This window comes from Dromiciops gliroides, chromosome 4 (genome assembly GCF_019393635.1).
Source record: "Dromiciops gliroides isolate mDroGli1 chromosome 4, mDroGli1.pri, whole genome shotgun sequence".
Classification (NCBI taxonomy): domain Eukaryota; kingdom Metazoa; phylum Chordata; class Mammalia; order Microbiotheria; family Microbiotheriidae; genus Dromiciops; species Dromiciops gliroides.
In genome coordinates this window covers 400,508,277-400,524,172 of record NC_057864.1, presented here as the reverse complement: position 1 = coordinate 400,524,172, position 15,896 = coordinate 400,508,277, and the positions used below count along the sequence as shown (strand labels likewise).

General features: G+C 38.5%; 1 protein-coding gene across 1 annotated transcript in view; it reads right to left on the bottom strand.

Moving 5' to 3' along the window:
- Positions 1-15,896, bottom strand: part of SYTL3 (synaptotagmin like 3) — a 95,616-nt gene that overhangs the window by 54,095 nt on the left and 25,625 nt on the right. The window contains exon 4 of the mRNA XM_044003508.1: positions 8,347-8,411. Coding sequence (XP_043859443.1) covers positions 8,347-8,411 — 65 coding nt within the window. The remainder of the gene's footprint in view (positions 1-8,346; positions 8,412-15,896) is intronic.

Here is a 15,896-nt window from a genome sequence, read left to right as displayed (position 1 = left end):
TCTATTACCATGCTGATTAGAACAATTCCTAAAAATCCCTTTTAAGGGTCAAAACAAACTGTCTAGCTAAGATCAACATTATTTTTCCTCAAGATTACAAAATACAGTAATTGTCCTAGTTAGGTGTTGAGTAGATCATAGCTATGGCTACCAGTGGTTATCTTAAGGGATTATCTCCCTAAATTATTTTATTCTCCAATAAATAGCAATTTATGGAAGCTTAGAAGTAGTCTTTTCCATTAAAAAAAACCCACCTAAATAACATATTATTTGATGTGGTGGAAAGAGCATTGGACTTGAAAGTTAATCATAAAAGTATTTTATTATTTTTCCAGTTACATGTAAAGATAGTTTTCAACATTTGTTTTCATAAAATGTTTAGTTCCAAATTTTTCTCCCTCTGTCTCTCCCCTCCTCCCTCCCCAAGACTGAAAGCAATCTGATATAGGTTATATGTGTACAATCACATTAAACATATTTCTGCATGGACTTGAAAATTAAAAGGCCTGGGCTTCAAGTTCAGATCTACATACTCTTTGATCCTGACAAAATGACTTACTCTTTCAATATCTCAGTTTCTACATGTGGAAAAATAGAAATAATAAATCTCCCCACCACTCATAATGAGTAATGCTATCTGACTCCACAGAAAGAATTGGTCATCTGAATACAGACCAAAGCATACTATTTTTCACTTTTTTTGGTTTGAGTTTTCTTGCACAAAATGATTAATATGGAAATGTTTTACATGATTGCGTATGGATAACCTATATCAGATTGCGTATTGTCTTAGGTGGGGGGGGGGGTGAGAAAAAGGAGAGAGAATTTGGAACTCAAAACTTAAAAAAAAAAAAACCAATGAATTTTTTTTCTTTTCCAGCTATTGTTTTATTTATTTTTAAAAATAAATAAACAATTTTATTTATTTTTAAAAATAAACAAACAATTTTATTTAGAGTTTTGAGTCCCAAATTCTATCCCTTCCTTCCCTCCCCACTTCCCTGAGGGAGTAAGTAATTGGATACAGTTTATACTTGTGCAATTATGTAAAACATTACCATGCTAGTCATTTTGGATAAGAAAACTGAATTAAAAAAAAGAAAGTGAAAAATAGCATGCTTCAGTCTGTGTTCAATCAATATCAGTTCTTTCTTTGGAGATGGATACTATGCTTCATCATTAGTCCTTTGGGATTGTCCTAGATCATTTTGTTGCTGAGAATAGTTAAGTTGTTCACAGCTCTTCCTTGAACAATATTGCTATTACTGTATACAATGTTCTCCTGGTTCTGCTCATTTCACTATATATCAGTTCATATAAGTCTTTCCAGGCCTTTCTGAAATCATCCTGCTTGTTATTTCTTATAGTACAATAATATTCCATGATAATCATATACCACAGCTTGTTTAGTCATTCCCCAATTGATGGGAATTCCTTTGATTTCCAATTCTTACCCACCACAAAAGGAGCAACTATAAATATTGTTGTACAAATAGGCCTTTTTCTCTTTTCGGGGTTGTCTTTAGGATATAAACCTAGCAACAATATTGCTGAATCAGAGGGTATGCACAGTTCTATATACCTGTGGGCATAGTTCCAAATTGCTCTCCAGAATGGTTGGATCTTTTCACAACTCCATCAACAGTGGATTTCTGTCCCGGTTTTCCCACATCCCCTCCAACATCAAATATTTTCCAGTTTTGTTATATTTGCCACTCTGATAGGTGTGAGGTGGTACCTCAGAGTTGTCTTAATTTGCATTTCTCTGATTAATAGTGTTTTAGAGCATTTTTTTCACATGACTATAGATAGTTTTGATTTCTTTATCTGAAAATTGCCTGTTCATACCCTTTGACTATCAATTGGGGAATGACTTGTAGTTTTACAAATTTGACTCGGTTCTCTATAAATTTGAGAAATGAGGTCTTTATCAGTGATACTTGTTAAAAAACAATGAATGGGGGGCGGCTAGGTGGCGCAGTGGATAAAGCACCAGCCCTGGATTCAGGAGTACCTGAGTTCAAATCCAGCCTCAGACACTTCACACTTACTAGCTGTGTGACCGTGGGCAAGTCACTTAACCCCCATTGCCCTGCCAAAAAAAAACAAACAATGAATGGGGGGCAGCTAGGTGGTGCAGTGGATAAGGCACCAGCCTTGGATTCCGGAGGACCTGAGTTCAAACCCAGTCTCAGACACTCACTAGCTGTGTGACCCGGGGCAAGTCACTTAACCCCCATTGCCCTGAAAAAACAAAAAACAAAAAAAATGAATGTTAAAAATTGTTTTTACATGTAATTGGGGGAAAATAATTTTTTTTTTAAATCCTCCCCACCTCATAGAATTGTCAAGAGTAATGTGCTTGGTAAATTATAAAGTACTATAGAAAAATGAGCTATTAATATTAAATTTAATCTCAATTTCTTATTTTGTAAGCTTGAACTAAGTAACAAAATGTCATAGTTGTGAAATGATATTAGTGAAATCTTTCACATCATACAAGTTAGCCAGAAGAGGTCGCTAACTCAGTAATGTAGGCTGAATGTCTAAATACTAACATTTGATGTTTCAGTTACACAATGCCCTTTATTTGTTATTTGGGGGATTTCCAACTCAATTATCCAATGTTTTGGGACACTTAACACCATGGAAGTAATAATTTCAAATTAACAAAAGGAGTTAAAATATGAACTTGCAGAAAATAAAATTGAGTGTTGAAAGAATGCCAGTGTATGTTTGTGATGTAGCATTTCAACTGAATTTAATTAGCATTTGTTAAGCTTCTACCACGATGGAAGTTCTGTGGTCAGTAACAGGGATATAAATCCCCAAATGAAAACCAGTCCTTGCCCTCAAGGACTTTCTATTTTAGTGAGGGATGCAACTTATAAACAGACCATTAAAGACGCTATAGTGCACAGAGCACTGGGCCTAAAGTCATGAAGACTTCTAAATTCAAACCTGGGCTCAGGCACTTACTAAAGTGTGAGACCCTGGGCAAGTTACTTAACCCTGTTTGCCTCAGTTTCCTCATCTGTCAAATGAGCTGGAGAAGGAAATGTCAAACTACTCTAGAATCTTTGCCAAGAAAACCCCCAATGGGGTCACAAACAATCGGACAGGACTGAAAAATGACTGAACAATTTGAGGAAGAAGTTTGTGCTAACAGTCCTCATCAACAATTCTGCTTATTTGTTGGTTTTCTCCTTTATTTTGTCCTTTAAAATTGTTATTAGAAAAGTAAAGACCGTTTCAGCTGAGACTTTGTTATTGTTTTTCCCCTTTATTTTGTCTTTTAAAATTGTTATTGGAAAAGGTGTTATAGTAAACACCATTTTGGTAGAGGTTACAGGCCCAAAGCACTCAAAATAGCAATTGATTGGGAGGAGACAGGTGGGATATGTAATGTCCTAGAAAAACAAGCAAAGCCACCTAGCTGCCCCTATTCTTGATATCTTAATAGGAATATGAGGGGGCAGCTAGGTGGCGGAGTGGATAAAGCACCGGTCCTGGATTCAGGAGTACCTGAGTTCAAATCTGGCCTTAGACACTTGACTAGCTGTGTGACCCTGGGCAAGTCACTTAACCCCCATAGCCCCGCAAAAAAAAAAAAAATAGGAATATGAAGTTGAGTCCATATGATTACCCTGAGTGTAAGGTTTTATTTTGGTTTTTGGTTTGTTTGTTTTTTGAGCTGGCTATATTTTCCCTATCTTTATTCATCCTTGAAGGCTCTGGTGTTATTCACCACCTCCTCTATCCCTCAGGGTAAAGAACTTCCAAGAGTAGGAAGCAAACTTTCCATGTTTTTTCTCCTGTAGTAAGCCCTCATGATAACTTAGAGGTGATCTTAAGCAAGCATGGCAAAAAAGGGACTCCTGGAGGGCGGCTAGGTGGTGCAGTGGATAAAGCACCGGCCCTGGATTCAGGAGGACCTGAGTTCAAATTCGACCTCAGACACTTGACACTAGCTGTGTGATCCTGGGTAAGTCACTTAACCCTCATTGCCCCACTTAAAAAAAAGGGGGGGGGCTCCTGAAAATTGGGCTAAAAATAAAAGTCTTTCAGACCTGGAGGTTCTTTGGACTCAACAGTGATACTGAACTAGACTGCTGGAAAATTGCTTACTTAATGATGATGTCAGTGATTATACTTTTTAAATGGAGAATTCATCAAGACTTGGTAAAAACTGAAAGATCCTCTCATGGCCTACAAGTTTTCTTGCTTAGAAAGTTAAGCCTAAGAGAGGCAGCCGAGTAGTAATGAGAAACAGAATTTAGAAATATCTTCTTCCTTCAGAGGTTTATACTTGGCTCCATGCCAGTTTCATTTTGGGCTCATCCGGGCAGGACAGAAACTGTCTCTATTAGAGAGAACGGAGAGAACTTAGTAATAAATCTCATGCTGACATTTCTTTTTCTAAAAGAGGCGACATAAGATGAAAAATTTCTTTTGCTGGAAAGCTTGTATTACCCAGGAAACCTACCCTCATGAAGGAGCCCACCATCCTCACCATTACCACTACCAACAGCCACCACCTAGCACATGAGGAACAATAGCATTGCCCAGGCCACCAGCCTTCCTTTCACCCGGCTCTCAGCCATCATCCAAAGAAACAAGCCTTAGGGAGATGTGACCTGGCAACTCCCCCTACAGGTGCTGGAGACCCCACATCCTCAGCAGCTGCAGCTATTACAGATCTAGAAAAGAAAGTTCTCATCACCAAAACCCCTGGCACTCTCATCATCAGAAACAAATCTGATTTTATTAATAGAATCAGTTCCTCTTCTTTTACAATGACTTTTTTATTGTAGGGAACAAGCCTTTATTAAGCACCTACTGTGTGCCAGGCACTGGGTTAAGTGCTTTATAAATACTATCTCACTTGATCCTCAGAACAACCTTGGAAACAGGTGCTATTATTTTATAGTTGAGGAACTGAGGCAGATAGATGAAGTGATTTGCCCAAAGTCGCAGAGCTAGTGTTTGAGGCCAGCTGTGCACTCAGTATTTCCTGACTCTAGGCCCAGCACTCTACGTAGCAGCCAAATAGTTTTGGGGATTGTTTTTTGTTTCCAACCCAAATCTCCAATTTTCTTAAGACAGCTGTTGCATCTTGAACTGCTCCACTCCCTCAGAATGAGAAGAGTCCCGCACACTCTGCTTTCCTAGTCTGTCTCGCTTATCAGAAGTCACAGAGGATCTTGTGGGTGGGGGGTGGGAATGGAGTGGGGAAGAGAAGTTGGAACACAAAGTTTTTTAAAAATTGATGTTAAAATTTTGTTTTTACATATATTTTGGAAAATAAAATTCTATTCAGAATAATAAAAAAAAGAAGTCACAGAGGATCACTGCTACAGATATCACTGACATGAGCAAATGTGCTTGAGATCACGGTTGATAAAAGCCAAACTTTGTCATTTGGATAGAAATATATGCAAGTGTTCTAACGTCTGTTTAGGTCTGCCCTTATCTCATTGCTCACATCTTCTAACATAAGACTTTTCCAAGCTTATGTACAATCTGTGATGGAGAGTGTCAGGCACAGGCACAGTTAGTCCAGTTTAAGGGCACATTTAAAAGTATACTTTAACTTAGCCACTCTATCAAGACAATACTAAAAAAAAAAAAAAGACAACATTCCAAGACAATTCCAAAGGACCCATGATGACAAATGCTGTCCTCCTCCTCCCCCTCGAGAGAAATGATGAGCTCTGAGTGCAGATTAAAGCAGACTTTTCATTTTATTTTTCTTGGGATTGTGTGTGTGTATGTATGTGTTTTCTTTTGCAAGATGGCTAATATGGAAATATGTTTTTGCATGACTTCACATGTATAATCAATATGTTGTTTGCCTTCCCCACCCTTTATTTATGAAATTAAAATATTTTTTAAAATTAAATTAAAATTTTTAAAAGTATACTTTATAAGAAAAGTATAGTACACAAAGCAAACCAACACATATCCATCCACACCCATAGTCCTTATGAAGTCATACCTAACATTTTATCTTATTATTCCATTGCATATAATAGGCATTAAGAAGAATTAGGGAGGCAGCTAGGTAGTACAGTGGATAAAGCACTGGCCTTGAATTCAGGAGGACCTGAGTTCAAATCCAGCCTCAGACACTGGACACTTACTAGCTGTGTGACCCTGGGCAAGTCATTTAACCCCAATTGCCCCACGAAAAAGTAAAAAAAAAAAAAGAACTAGGTTTGAATTCCAACTTTGTTATGTGTTAGGATGGAAAGAGCTGATTCACAGGATGACTGTAGAAATAGTTACTTTATTTCTTCAACCCTCAGTTTCCTCATTGATAAAATGGGGGTAAAAGTACTTTAACTACCTCATACGGTTGTTGTGAGGGCCAAATGAGATTTTTATATTCATATATGTGTGAGAAAATAATTATTAATAATGGATTGAGGGGGGCAAGAAATCACTTTCTCAGTCCTTTCCCCCACTCCAGAAAGTCCAGTTCTCCTTGAGAAACTTCATCAAATCTCATCTGGGACAAACCCAATGGAACAAAAGAAATGGAGATGGATTCTTTTGTCTAGATCAGTGAAGGATTGATGGGATTAAACCATACCTAGATTATGGACTTTGCCTTGAGCAATTTGAGTGAGGGTCTTTTGCATTCTTTTCCCAGAAGTTATCCTAGAATTCAATTTAATATAGACCACCTTCAAGTCATGTCAACCAATGGAATTGAAAGATGCTAACAAATTAGTTTTGATCAATGTATAATGACCCCCCCCCCTATCAAAAGAGGATAAAAAAGCCCTTGGAAGACACCACAAAAGGTCTTCTGGGGCTTCTAGGGCTCCTGGGGTGTCTTCTGAGCTTCTCTTGGTTCTCTGAGACCACATGGTTTCTGTCTCTCTTGCTACTCTTTTAGGTCTTCTTGAGACCACATGTTGTCTCTCTTTTGGGGGCCTTTCTCCTGCTCTAGCTAACTAGCATGCTGAAGCTCTCTCCCTGCCTGAGACCATGAGAAGTTAGGGAGACTTGTGGTCAATCCTTTACTTGTATAATATTGTTAAATTTAAAATATGCTTACTCAAAACTTGTGTCAATAGCAATAGCAATTAAATTCCCAAAATCACATATATGTATACATATGTTATATAAATCATTTTGTAAAGCTATTATTGTTACTTGATGAATGAATGACTCACAATTTATCATGTCTATTGTTGTCACTCAACTAGCATTTGCTGAGCAATTGTAGTTTACAAGTTCATGTGGGGAAGCTGAGATAAATAAGATCCACTACCTGTCCTCATGAAGCTTACAGTCCAACAGGAAAGACATACATATATGTGTATATATGTATATGTGTGTATGTACATATATATATTATATTTATACACAGATATATAAAATTACAATAAAAGGCTGCATTTGATAAGGAAGCAACATGGAGCAGCTAGATTTAGAGTCAGGGGTTTTGTTGTTATTCAGTCATTTTCAGTTATTTCTGACTCTTTGTGACCCTATTTGGGTTTTTGTGACCCTATTTGGGTTTTTCTTGGCAAAGGTACTAGAGTGGTTTGCCATTGCCTTCTCTGGCTCATTTTACAGATGAGGAAATGGAGGCAAACAGGGTTAAGTGACTTGCCCTGGATCACATTGCTAGTCCGAGCATGAAGCTGGATTTGAATTCAGCCTTCCTGACTCAAGGCCCAACACTTTATCCGCTGCACCACCTAACAGCCCTATGGGGTCAGAAGACATGCTTTCAAATCCCAGCTCTGACACTTATAACCTGTGTGACCTTAGCTAATAATGCTAATAGCAAGTAATTATATAGTACTTCAAGATTTGCAAAGTGCTTTATATATGTTATCTCATTTTGAAATTTAACTTCTCTAGGCCTCAATTTCCTTATCTATAAAATAAAGGAGGTGGGGTTTGGATTGGATGCCCCCTAAATTCCCTTTTAGCTCTAAATCCAATCCTATGAAGTCCTAGAAGAACAAGGGGAAAGGAACCTATAGGAGTTTAGAGTGGGGAGAGATCACTTTTGAAGAAAAGTTAAATTCTGACAGGAGGAAATGGGCTGCTATGGGAGTGTAGGGTAGAGGGTGGGGGGAGGGAAGGCAATTGCCTTTCTAGAAGAAATTACATAAAGCAAAGGTGTGGAAACAGGAAAGCCCATTGTGTATGGGATGCAAGCCATTCAGCTTGCCTTGAACCCTTGGTATGACATGCTAACTGTTGTAAAAGGTTTTAAATTCTAAATATCTTCATCTCTTCTTATATAATAAGCTAAATATTATTTAAAGCTGTCATTATATAGTTTTATTTTGATAAATACTAAAAAATTATGACACTTACTTTCAGCTGGAAATTTCTTGGCTCGTTCCTCAAAGAACCACTCTCCAGTTTTTATTTTTACATCTCTGAAAAACAAGTGAAAAGGCAAACCTCAGGGAAAAGAACTGTGAAAAGTATAAATGGAATCCTGTTCTGCATGTTTCATGGAGAATCCCAGATGAGGGAACCAAGGTACAGGGGGGAGTTAGCTCATACAATGATAGACAATCTAGGTCTCTCCTGACTCCTTGTCTAGTGTTCATTCTCCCATACTTTGGATTCATTAATATATGTATTATTATTAGCTAATAGTTATTAATTAATATGTGCATATTGTCAACAGTAGGGTTGTTTGAGCAAATCAATCAAATTATCCTGTCCTACCTAAATGTAATACTATATTCTGGTACCTTAGTCATGTAAGAAACCCATCTTGATTGAATCAAGCCAATGGAAGGCATTCCAACCAAATGTGAAATGAAGGGGCTTTAGACTTTGGCAGGCCAATCAAGTCACACATGGTTCATAGAAAAGTTAGGTTGTATTCTATAAACTAAAATCCCATAGGAAATGCCAGCCAGACCAGGAGACACAAGGAGTTGCCCCATGTCTGAAGATTCAAAGAGAAACAATTTTATTGAGAAAGAAAAAAAGGGGGTAATTGTTTAAAAATAAAAAGATGTGACTGCACATTGGGGACTTCCAACCAATTTAGATAAGAAAAAAATGCACCAAATATGACTACAAAGGAAAGTAACAGAGGTCGATACAAAAATGCAAAAAGCCCCTGTGGGGAGAGTGTCATTAATACTTAAGTTCAGACTGAGTTGAAGCTAGTAAGAAACAAAATATTCTTTAAAATTTTACACTTAAAAAAAGCTATATTGAGGATTAAAGAAGGGATAGCACCACTGATGAAGGTGGATGGGAAAATAATTAGCAATAATGCAGGCAAAGGTAGGACTGCCCCATTTTTATTCAGTTTCTGTTTCCTCTGCAGTGGAGGTGGATATTTGCCTTGAAAGGAAGGGGACAACAATGGCTAAAAGAAAGTTGATACTGGAGATAGGAGAGAAGCTAGCAAGAGAACACCTTGTACCCTGCCCCCTAAAATGAATTCAAATCTCCTGGCTATATGGATGCATCCTAGGATAAGGAATGAAGGTGGCAGGTGTGAGGGAGGGCCTAGCCATTGCCAGTGATCTTGGAAAGATTGTGGAGAACCAGAGGGGCCACAGCAATAGAGAATAGCAAGGCTTGTCTCAATTATCTAAAAAGAGGAAAACATGGAACCTATGCCAGTGGGCATGGATTTAATTGCTGGGAAAATTCTAGAACTTGGGATTGTAGAGTAATTCTAGAGCAGAGGTATCAAACATGTATTGCAGCACTCTCTAGTGTGGCCAGAACTCGACTAAAATGTAATTGGGAAATAATTAATAAAACAAATAAAAATACAATAAAACATAGATGACATTACTTTTTTTTTTCCTGGCAGAGTAATGAGGGTTAAGTGACTTGCCCAGGGTCACACAGCTAGTAAGTATCAAGTGTCTGAGGTCAAATTTGAACTCAGGTCCTCCTGAATCCAAGGGTTGTGCTTTATACACTGCGCCACCTAGCTGCCCCCAAAATGGCATTACATTTTAAAACCAAGTCAGTTGGTGGCCCACAGGGATGCTTTTTATGGATTAATGGCCCCATTTCACTTTGAGCTTGACACCACTGGTCAAGGAGACGGTTAATGAATATTTAGAAAAGAATGTGGTGGTGACTACAATAGGCTGGCATGGCTTCATCAAGAACAGGTCCTGGCAGACTGTACATAGGGTTACTAGTCTAGTAGACAAGGATTCCATGCTAGAGATAAATTTTACCTAGATTTTAGGAAAGTGTTTGAGATAGCCCATTGTATTATTCTTTTGTTGCAGTTGTTGTTGTGTTTTTGGGTTTTTTTGTGGGGCAATGAGGGTTAAGTGACTTGCCCAGGGTCACACAGCTAGTAAGTATCAAGTGTCTGAGGTCAAATTTGAACTCAGGTCCTCCTGACTCCAGGGCTGCTGCTTTATCCACTCCACCACCTACCTGCCCCCCTCCCCCCATTGTATTATTCATGTGGACAAACTAGAGACATACAGAGCAGAGAGTGCCATTAGGTAGATTCAGAGAGGACTCTATAACTAGACTAAAAAAAGTTGTCATTTGCCATCTTTTTGTTGTTGGTCCTTTATTCTCTAAGAGGACCATGACATCGGGAGCTGATGTCACAACTTGTAGTGAATTGGATTTAAGGGAGGGCCGGCTGTGCAAAGTCACCAGCCTCACTCTCTTCTCCAGAGTTATCTGGATCCAGTGGCAAGATATACATCAGGAAGACTGGAAAGGGCTCAAAATGTTTAAGGCAATAGGGGTTGACTAGCCAAGGTAAGTGCCAAGTGTCTGAGGTAGGACCGGACTCCAGGGCCAGTGCTGTATCCACTACACACCACCTAGCTGTCTCCCCCCCCCTCCCCCCCCCCCCCCCCCGCCCCCATCCCCATATTCACTTAAAAGGAAGCTCCAGCTGAGCAAGGAGTTGCTTGTCCATCAGCTACACCACACCCAGATGTGCACTTGTTGGGGAATATGTTTTAGGTTTCCTGGGAATCTAAAGGGTCTGTGTTTGGCCCTGTGGCAACATTTTTGTTAATGTCAGTGTGGTATTATGAAAAGATTATCAGATTTGGAGTCAGAGAACTGGGGATTGAAATCCTGCTTTCATCATATATAACCTGTGTTACCTTGGGCAAATCATATAACTTGTCTGGGCATCAGTTACTTCATCTGTAAAGTGAGGGTTGGATTAGAAGTCTTCCAGATCTGTCTTTGATTGTATGATTTGTTTAAAGGGAAGGGAATGGAATAAATACTTATAAAGCACCTACTATTTGCTAAATGCTTTTTACAAATGTTATCTCATTTGATTCTCACAACAACCATGTATGTGCTATTATTATCCTCATTTTACAGTCGAAGAAACTGAGGCAAACAGAGAGGTTAAGTGACTTGCACAGGGTCATACAGCTAGCAAGTTTACATTCAGGTCTTCCTAACTCCAGGCATAGTAATCTTTCTACTGAGCCACCAGCTAGCTGCCTCAAGGTAACAATGGCATGCTTATAAAATTTTCAGATGGGAGCTGGGAGGTATGGTTAATACATTAGATCAGGATTCACAAAGATCTTTGGGAGAAATTTAATAAGATTAAATTTAATATTCCAGTAGAGACATATATGAGTTAAAATAAATTTTGCAGGTATGAGGAATACTTAGTTTATCTGAAAAGGATCTGGTGGTTTAAGGCAACTTCAAGAACAATATGAGTCAACAGTGTAATATGGTAGCCAAGAAGCTAATGTAATCATATGCCTCATTAAAAGAAGTATTGTGGGGCAGCTAGGTGGTACAATGGATAGAGCACTGGTCCTGGAGTCAAGAGGACCTGAGTTCAAATTTGACCTCAGACACTTAACGCTTACTGGCTGTGTGATCCTGGGCAAGTCACTTAACCCCAATTGCCTCACAAAAATTAAAACATAAAAAAAAAGAAAAAAGAAAAAGAAAATAAAAAGAAGCATAGTGCCAAGGACCAGAAAAGTGATAGTTCCACATCATTCAGCCCCAGATAGACCTCATCTGGAGTGTCGTGTTCTTTTTGAGTGCTATCTTTTAGGAAGACAAATGAGCTGGATAATGTACAAAGAAGGGCAACCAGGATGGTAAAGTATCTTGACTTCATGCAAGTTGAGCATCTTTTATTTATTTATTTACCAATTCATTCATTCATTCATTCATTTTCAAGTTGTTGTTTTTTTTAATTGAGTATCTTTTGAAAGAATTGGGGATTTTTAATCTGGAGGAGAGATTTGGGTACTATCAATCAATAAATCAATAAGTTCTTATTAAGCACCCACTAACCACTGGGGATTCAAAGACAAACATGATAGTTCTCTTCAAGTTTTTGAAGGACTTTCAGACAAAAGAGGGATTAGATTTGTTCTGCTTTGGGGCAGCTAGGTGGCACAGTGGATAAAGCACAGGGCCTGGATTCAGGAGGACTTGAGTTCAAATCTGACCTCAGATACTTGATAGATACTTGATACTTACTAGCTGTGTGACCTTGGGCAAGTCACTTAACCCTCATTGCCCTGCCCCGGCCCCCCCAATTAAATTAGATTTGTTCTGCTTGGCCCCATTAGACAGGACTGGGAGCAATGTGTGGAGGTTACAAAGGAGATAAATTTAAGCTTGCTGTATAGAAAAAAAATCCCCACAGTGAAAGTGGAACAGGTGGGAAGCATTTAGTACAGCATGTGGCATATCACAGGCACTTAATAAGTGCTTATTCTCTTCCCCCTTCCCTTCCTCTAGTGCCTTCCCCCTCACTGGAGCTCCTCAAACAAAGGGAGGTCAGATATCTTGTAGAAGGAATTATTTTTTTACACGTGAGTTGGATTCGATACTCTCTGAGGTCCCTTCTAATTCTGAGATTTCATGATTTCTCTGACATGTATTTGCATTATATTATATATTTAACTATTTTGTAGTTGTTTATTAGTTGTTTCATATGTGTACATTCTATTTACCCCAACTATTTTATAAGCTCATTTAAGGGCAGGAACCATTTCTTCTATTTCTTTAGTATCAGCTTGATATATACTTATTACCGAAACCTTAGATTCTTCTATTGGTAATTTCCATATGGTATCCTCTTTAAAAGCTTTTGTTGAATTGAACCAAATCGCATTTCTCTTTTGACTTACTGACGACACCATGAAATATTCAGCTGCCTCAAACCTCACTAAGAGCAGACTAATAATGCCCCTAGGAGTGATGCAACAGGCATTTTTCTAGGTGCCTGATATGTGAAAAGCACTATGCATGGCTCCAGGAATAATCAAACCATAATAATTCATGTTTATAAAGCACTTTAAAGTTTAGAAATTGCCTTCTCTACAACTGCATGATGTAGTTGATTCACAAACAAATGCTAAAACTAAACAGGCTCTGCCCTCTGGTGTGGGGATACCTATGTACAAATGGGTATAATTTTAGACAACTAGAGGAAAGAGTAAATTGATAACTAGGGGGATTGAGGGGGTAACATCTCCGCAAAACCATGAAGGAAGAAAAAGAGAGGTAGAGATGAGGAAGTATTCTAGACGTATTCAAGACATGGGAAGTAACCTGTGGGAATCTATAGGGGGATGACATGGAATAATGAGTTGGAGAAGAGTTAGTAGTATAGTTTGGCTAGAATATACAGTTAATAATGTAATGAGGTCCCCTATTCTCTACCTGTTAGGTTAACCTGCTTCTGGAAATGCTTTTTTCCTCACGGCTTTGGAACAAGCACAGGTATTATCTGACTATTTTTTACTGGCTTACTTTGAGAAGATGAAAAGCCTTTTAATTGGCTGCTGAGGCAGAACTCATGTGCATACAACAGGCTTGAACAGATGAACTTCCTCCTTTTCTCTGGTGGCACTCAAGGTGAGACCTGCTATGGGTCTCAGGTTGGGGGAAGGACTTCAGGCCTTCTCCTCTCTCTCTCCCAGCTACCATACGGCTCTAAACACATGGCTCCAATGCTTCTTTTGTCTCATTGTGTTTATTCTTTCCTGATCATGGGAAAATGAGCATCAAAGACAGAACAGACCAGTTTACAACTTTGTGAGCCTCCAAAGGTCAGAAGAACCATCAGAGGTCCACCAGCTGGAGCTGGTAACAGGATCTACTGGTAGTATCATTATCCAAGCTTGGTGAGGAGACAGAGAAACAACCAAATTACCTATTTGACACTGAGGAACCAGTCCAGCTGACCAAGGAAGCCATTCATTCATTAGTTACACCCTGATTAGAAGGGACCATGTTGGGGAGAATGTTTTACAGGGAACTCTCTGTTTGAGTTGACTGTCCATGGGAAGTGAGTGGGAGTATAGAGAGGAAATAAAGGCTGGTTGGGATGTTGCTGTACTTGGGTTCTTGCTTTACCTTCTCAGTAAATATCCCTTTGTAAAAAACTAATTTATATTAATTGAATAATAAATATTGAGGAGAGGTTAACTGAACAATTGATATTGATAAGGGAATATCCTCAACATTTTAGGCTTACCCCTAGAGCCCTGAGAGGAGAAATAGTAACCACAGTCTGGGAACCTTCCCTGCCCTGGTGAGTGTGGTTGAGAGAATGAGCCCACAGTCTGTACTACAATGACAAGAAGGAAAAAGAGAAGTGGTGGCACTGGTGGTGGTAGTAGTTGTAATTGTAGTGGTGGTGGTGGTAGTGGTGGTAGTAACAGCAACTAATATTTACATAGCTCTTTAAAATTTCCAAAATGCTTTACAAACATTATCTCACTTGATCCTTACAAACACCTTGTGAGGTGGGAGTTATTATTATGACTATTTTATAGATCCTCATTTGTAACTGAGTCTAAGAAAGTCTAGATGACTTGCCTAGAGTCATATATCTGGCTAATGAAGTAGAATTTGAACTCAGGACTTCCTGACTTAAAATACAGAATTCTATCTACTGCACCAAAAATAAAGTTGAGAGTTTTCATAGGAGACATATGTGGAGAGCTTTAAATGCTAGGATACGAAATTTATATTTTATCCTAGCCACTGAAGGTTTTTGTACAGAGGAGTGATGTGGTTAGAATTGTACTCTAGAACAGTTGGACTGGAGGGGAAAGAGAATAGACAATGGGAAATGTGTGGGTTTGCTATTAAAATTGGCCATAGGTGATAACAAAGATGCCTGTGCTGGGGTGATACCAGTGAGAATAGAAAGGAAGAAGAGCCGTGACACATTGTGAATGTGCACTGATAACAGCTGGTAACTGCTGAGTATGAGATTAGAGGGAGGGATGATGCTAATGCACACATATCAGTGTGTGTGTGTGTGTGTGTATACACATAAATGTGTGTGTATATTGTGTGTGTATATATATGTTTGTATGTGTATATATATAATATGTAGGCATATATATGTGTTTGTATATGTACTGTATAGGTATATATATATATATGTTTGTGCACATGTGTATGTATAGAGTATGTGGGTATATGCATATTTGTGTACAAATTTATTATATGTATATATTTCATTTAATATATAGATATGTGTATAATATATTGTATTATACATATAATAAATGTTATGAGAGAGATTTTTCATCAGCCTGTCTGTCCACCACAGTCCCACTAATATCAAATAAATACACATACACACTGACACTCATACACACTCTCTCAAACACATACACACACATACACACTCTCTCACACACATAGGCATAACCTGTCAGAGTGTATTATGCATCAGTTGGCTGGTGACTATTGTCATTTCTGAGTAAAGCGTCATTGGGAAATCATCAAGCATTTATAACCTTCTCAATCTATTTGTAAAACAGTTTCTACAGCATGGAACTAAATAGAAGGCTGGAGAAAGGAATTGGCTCAGCTCTGATCTGTAGCATGCAGGGAGTCAAACAATTTAGGTACTCCAGGACAATCTCAGGCTCCAC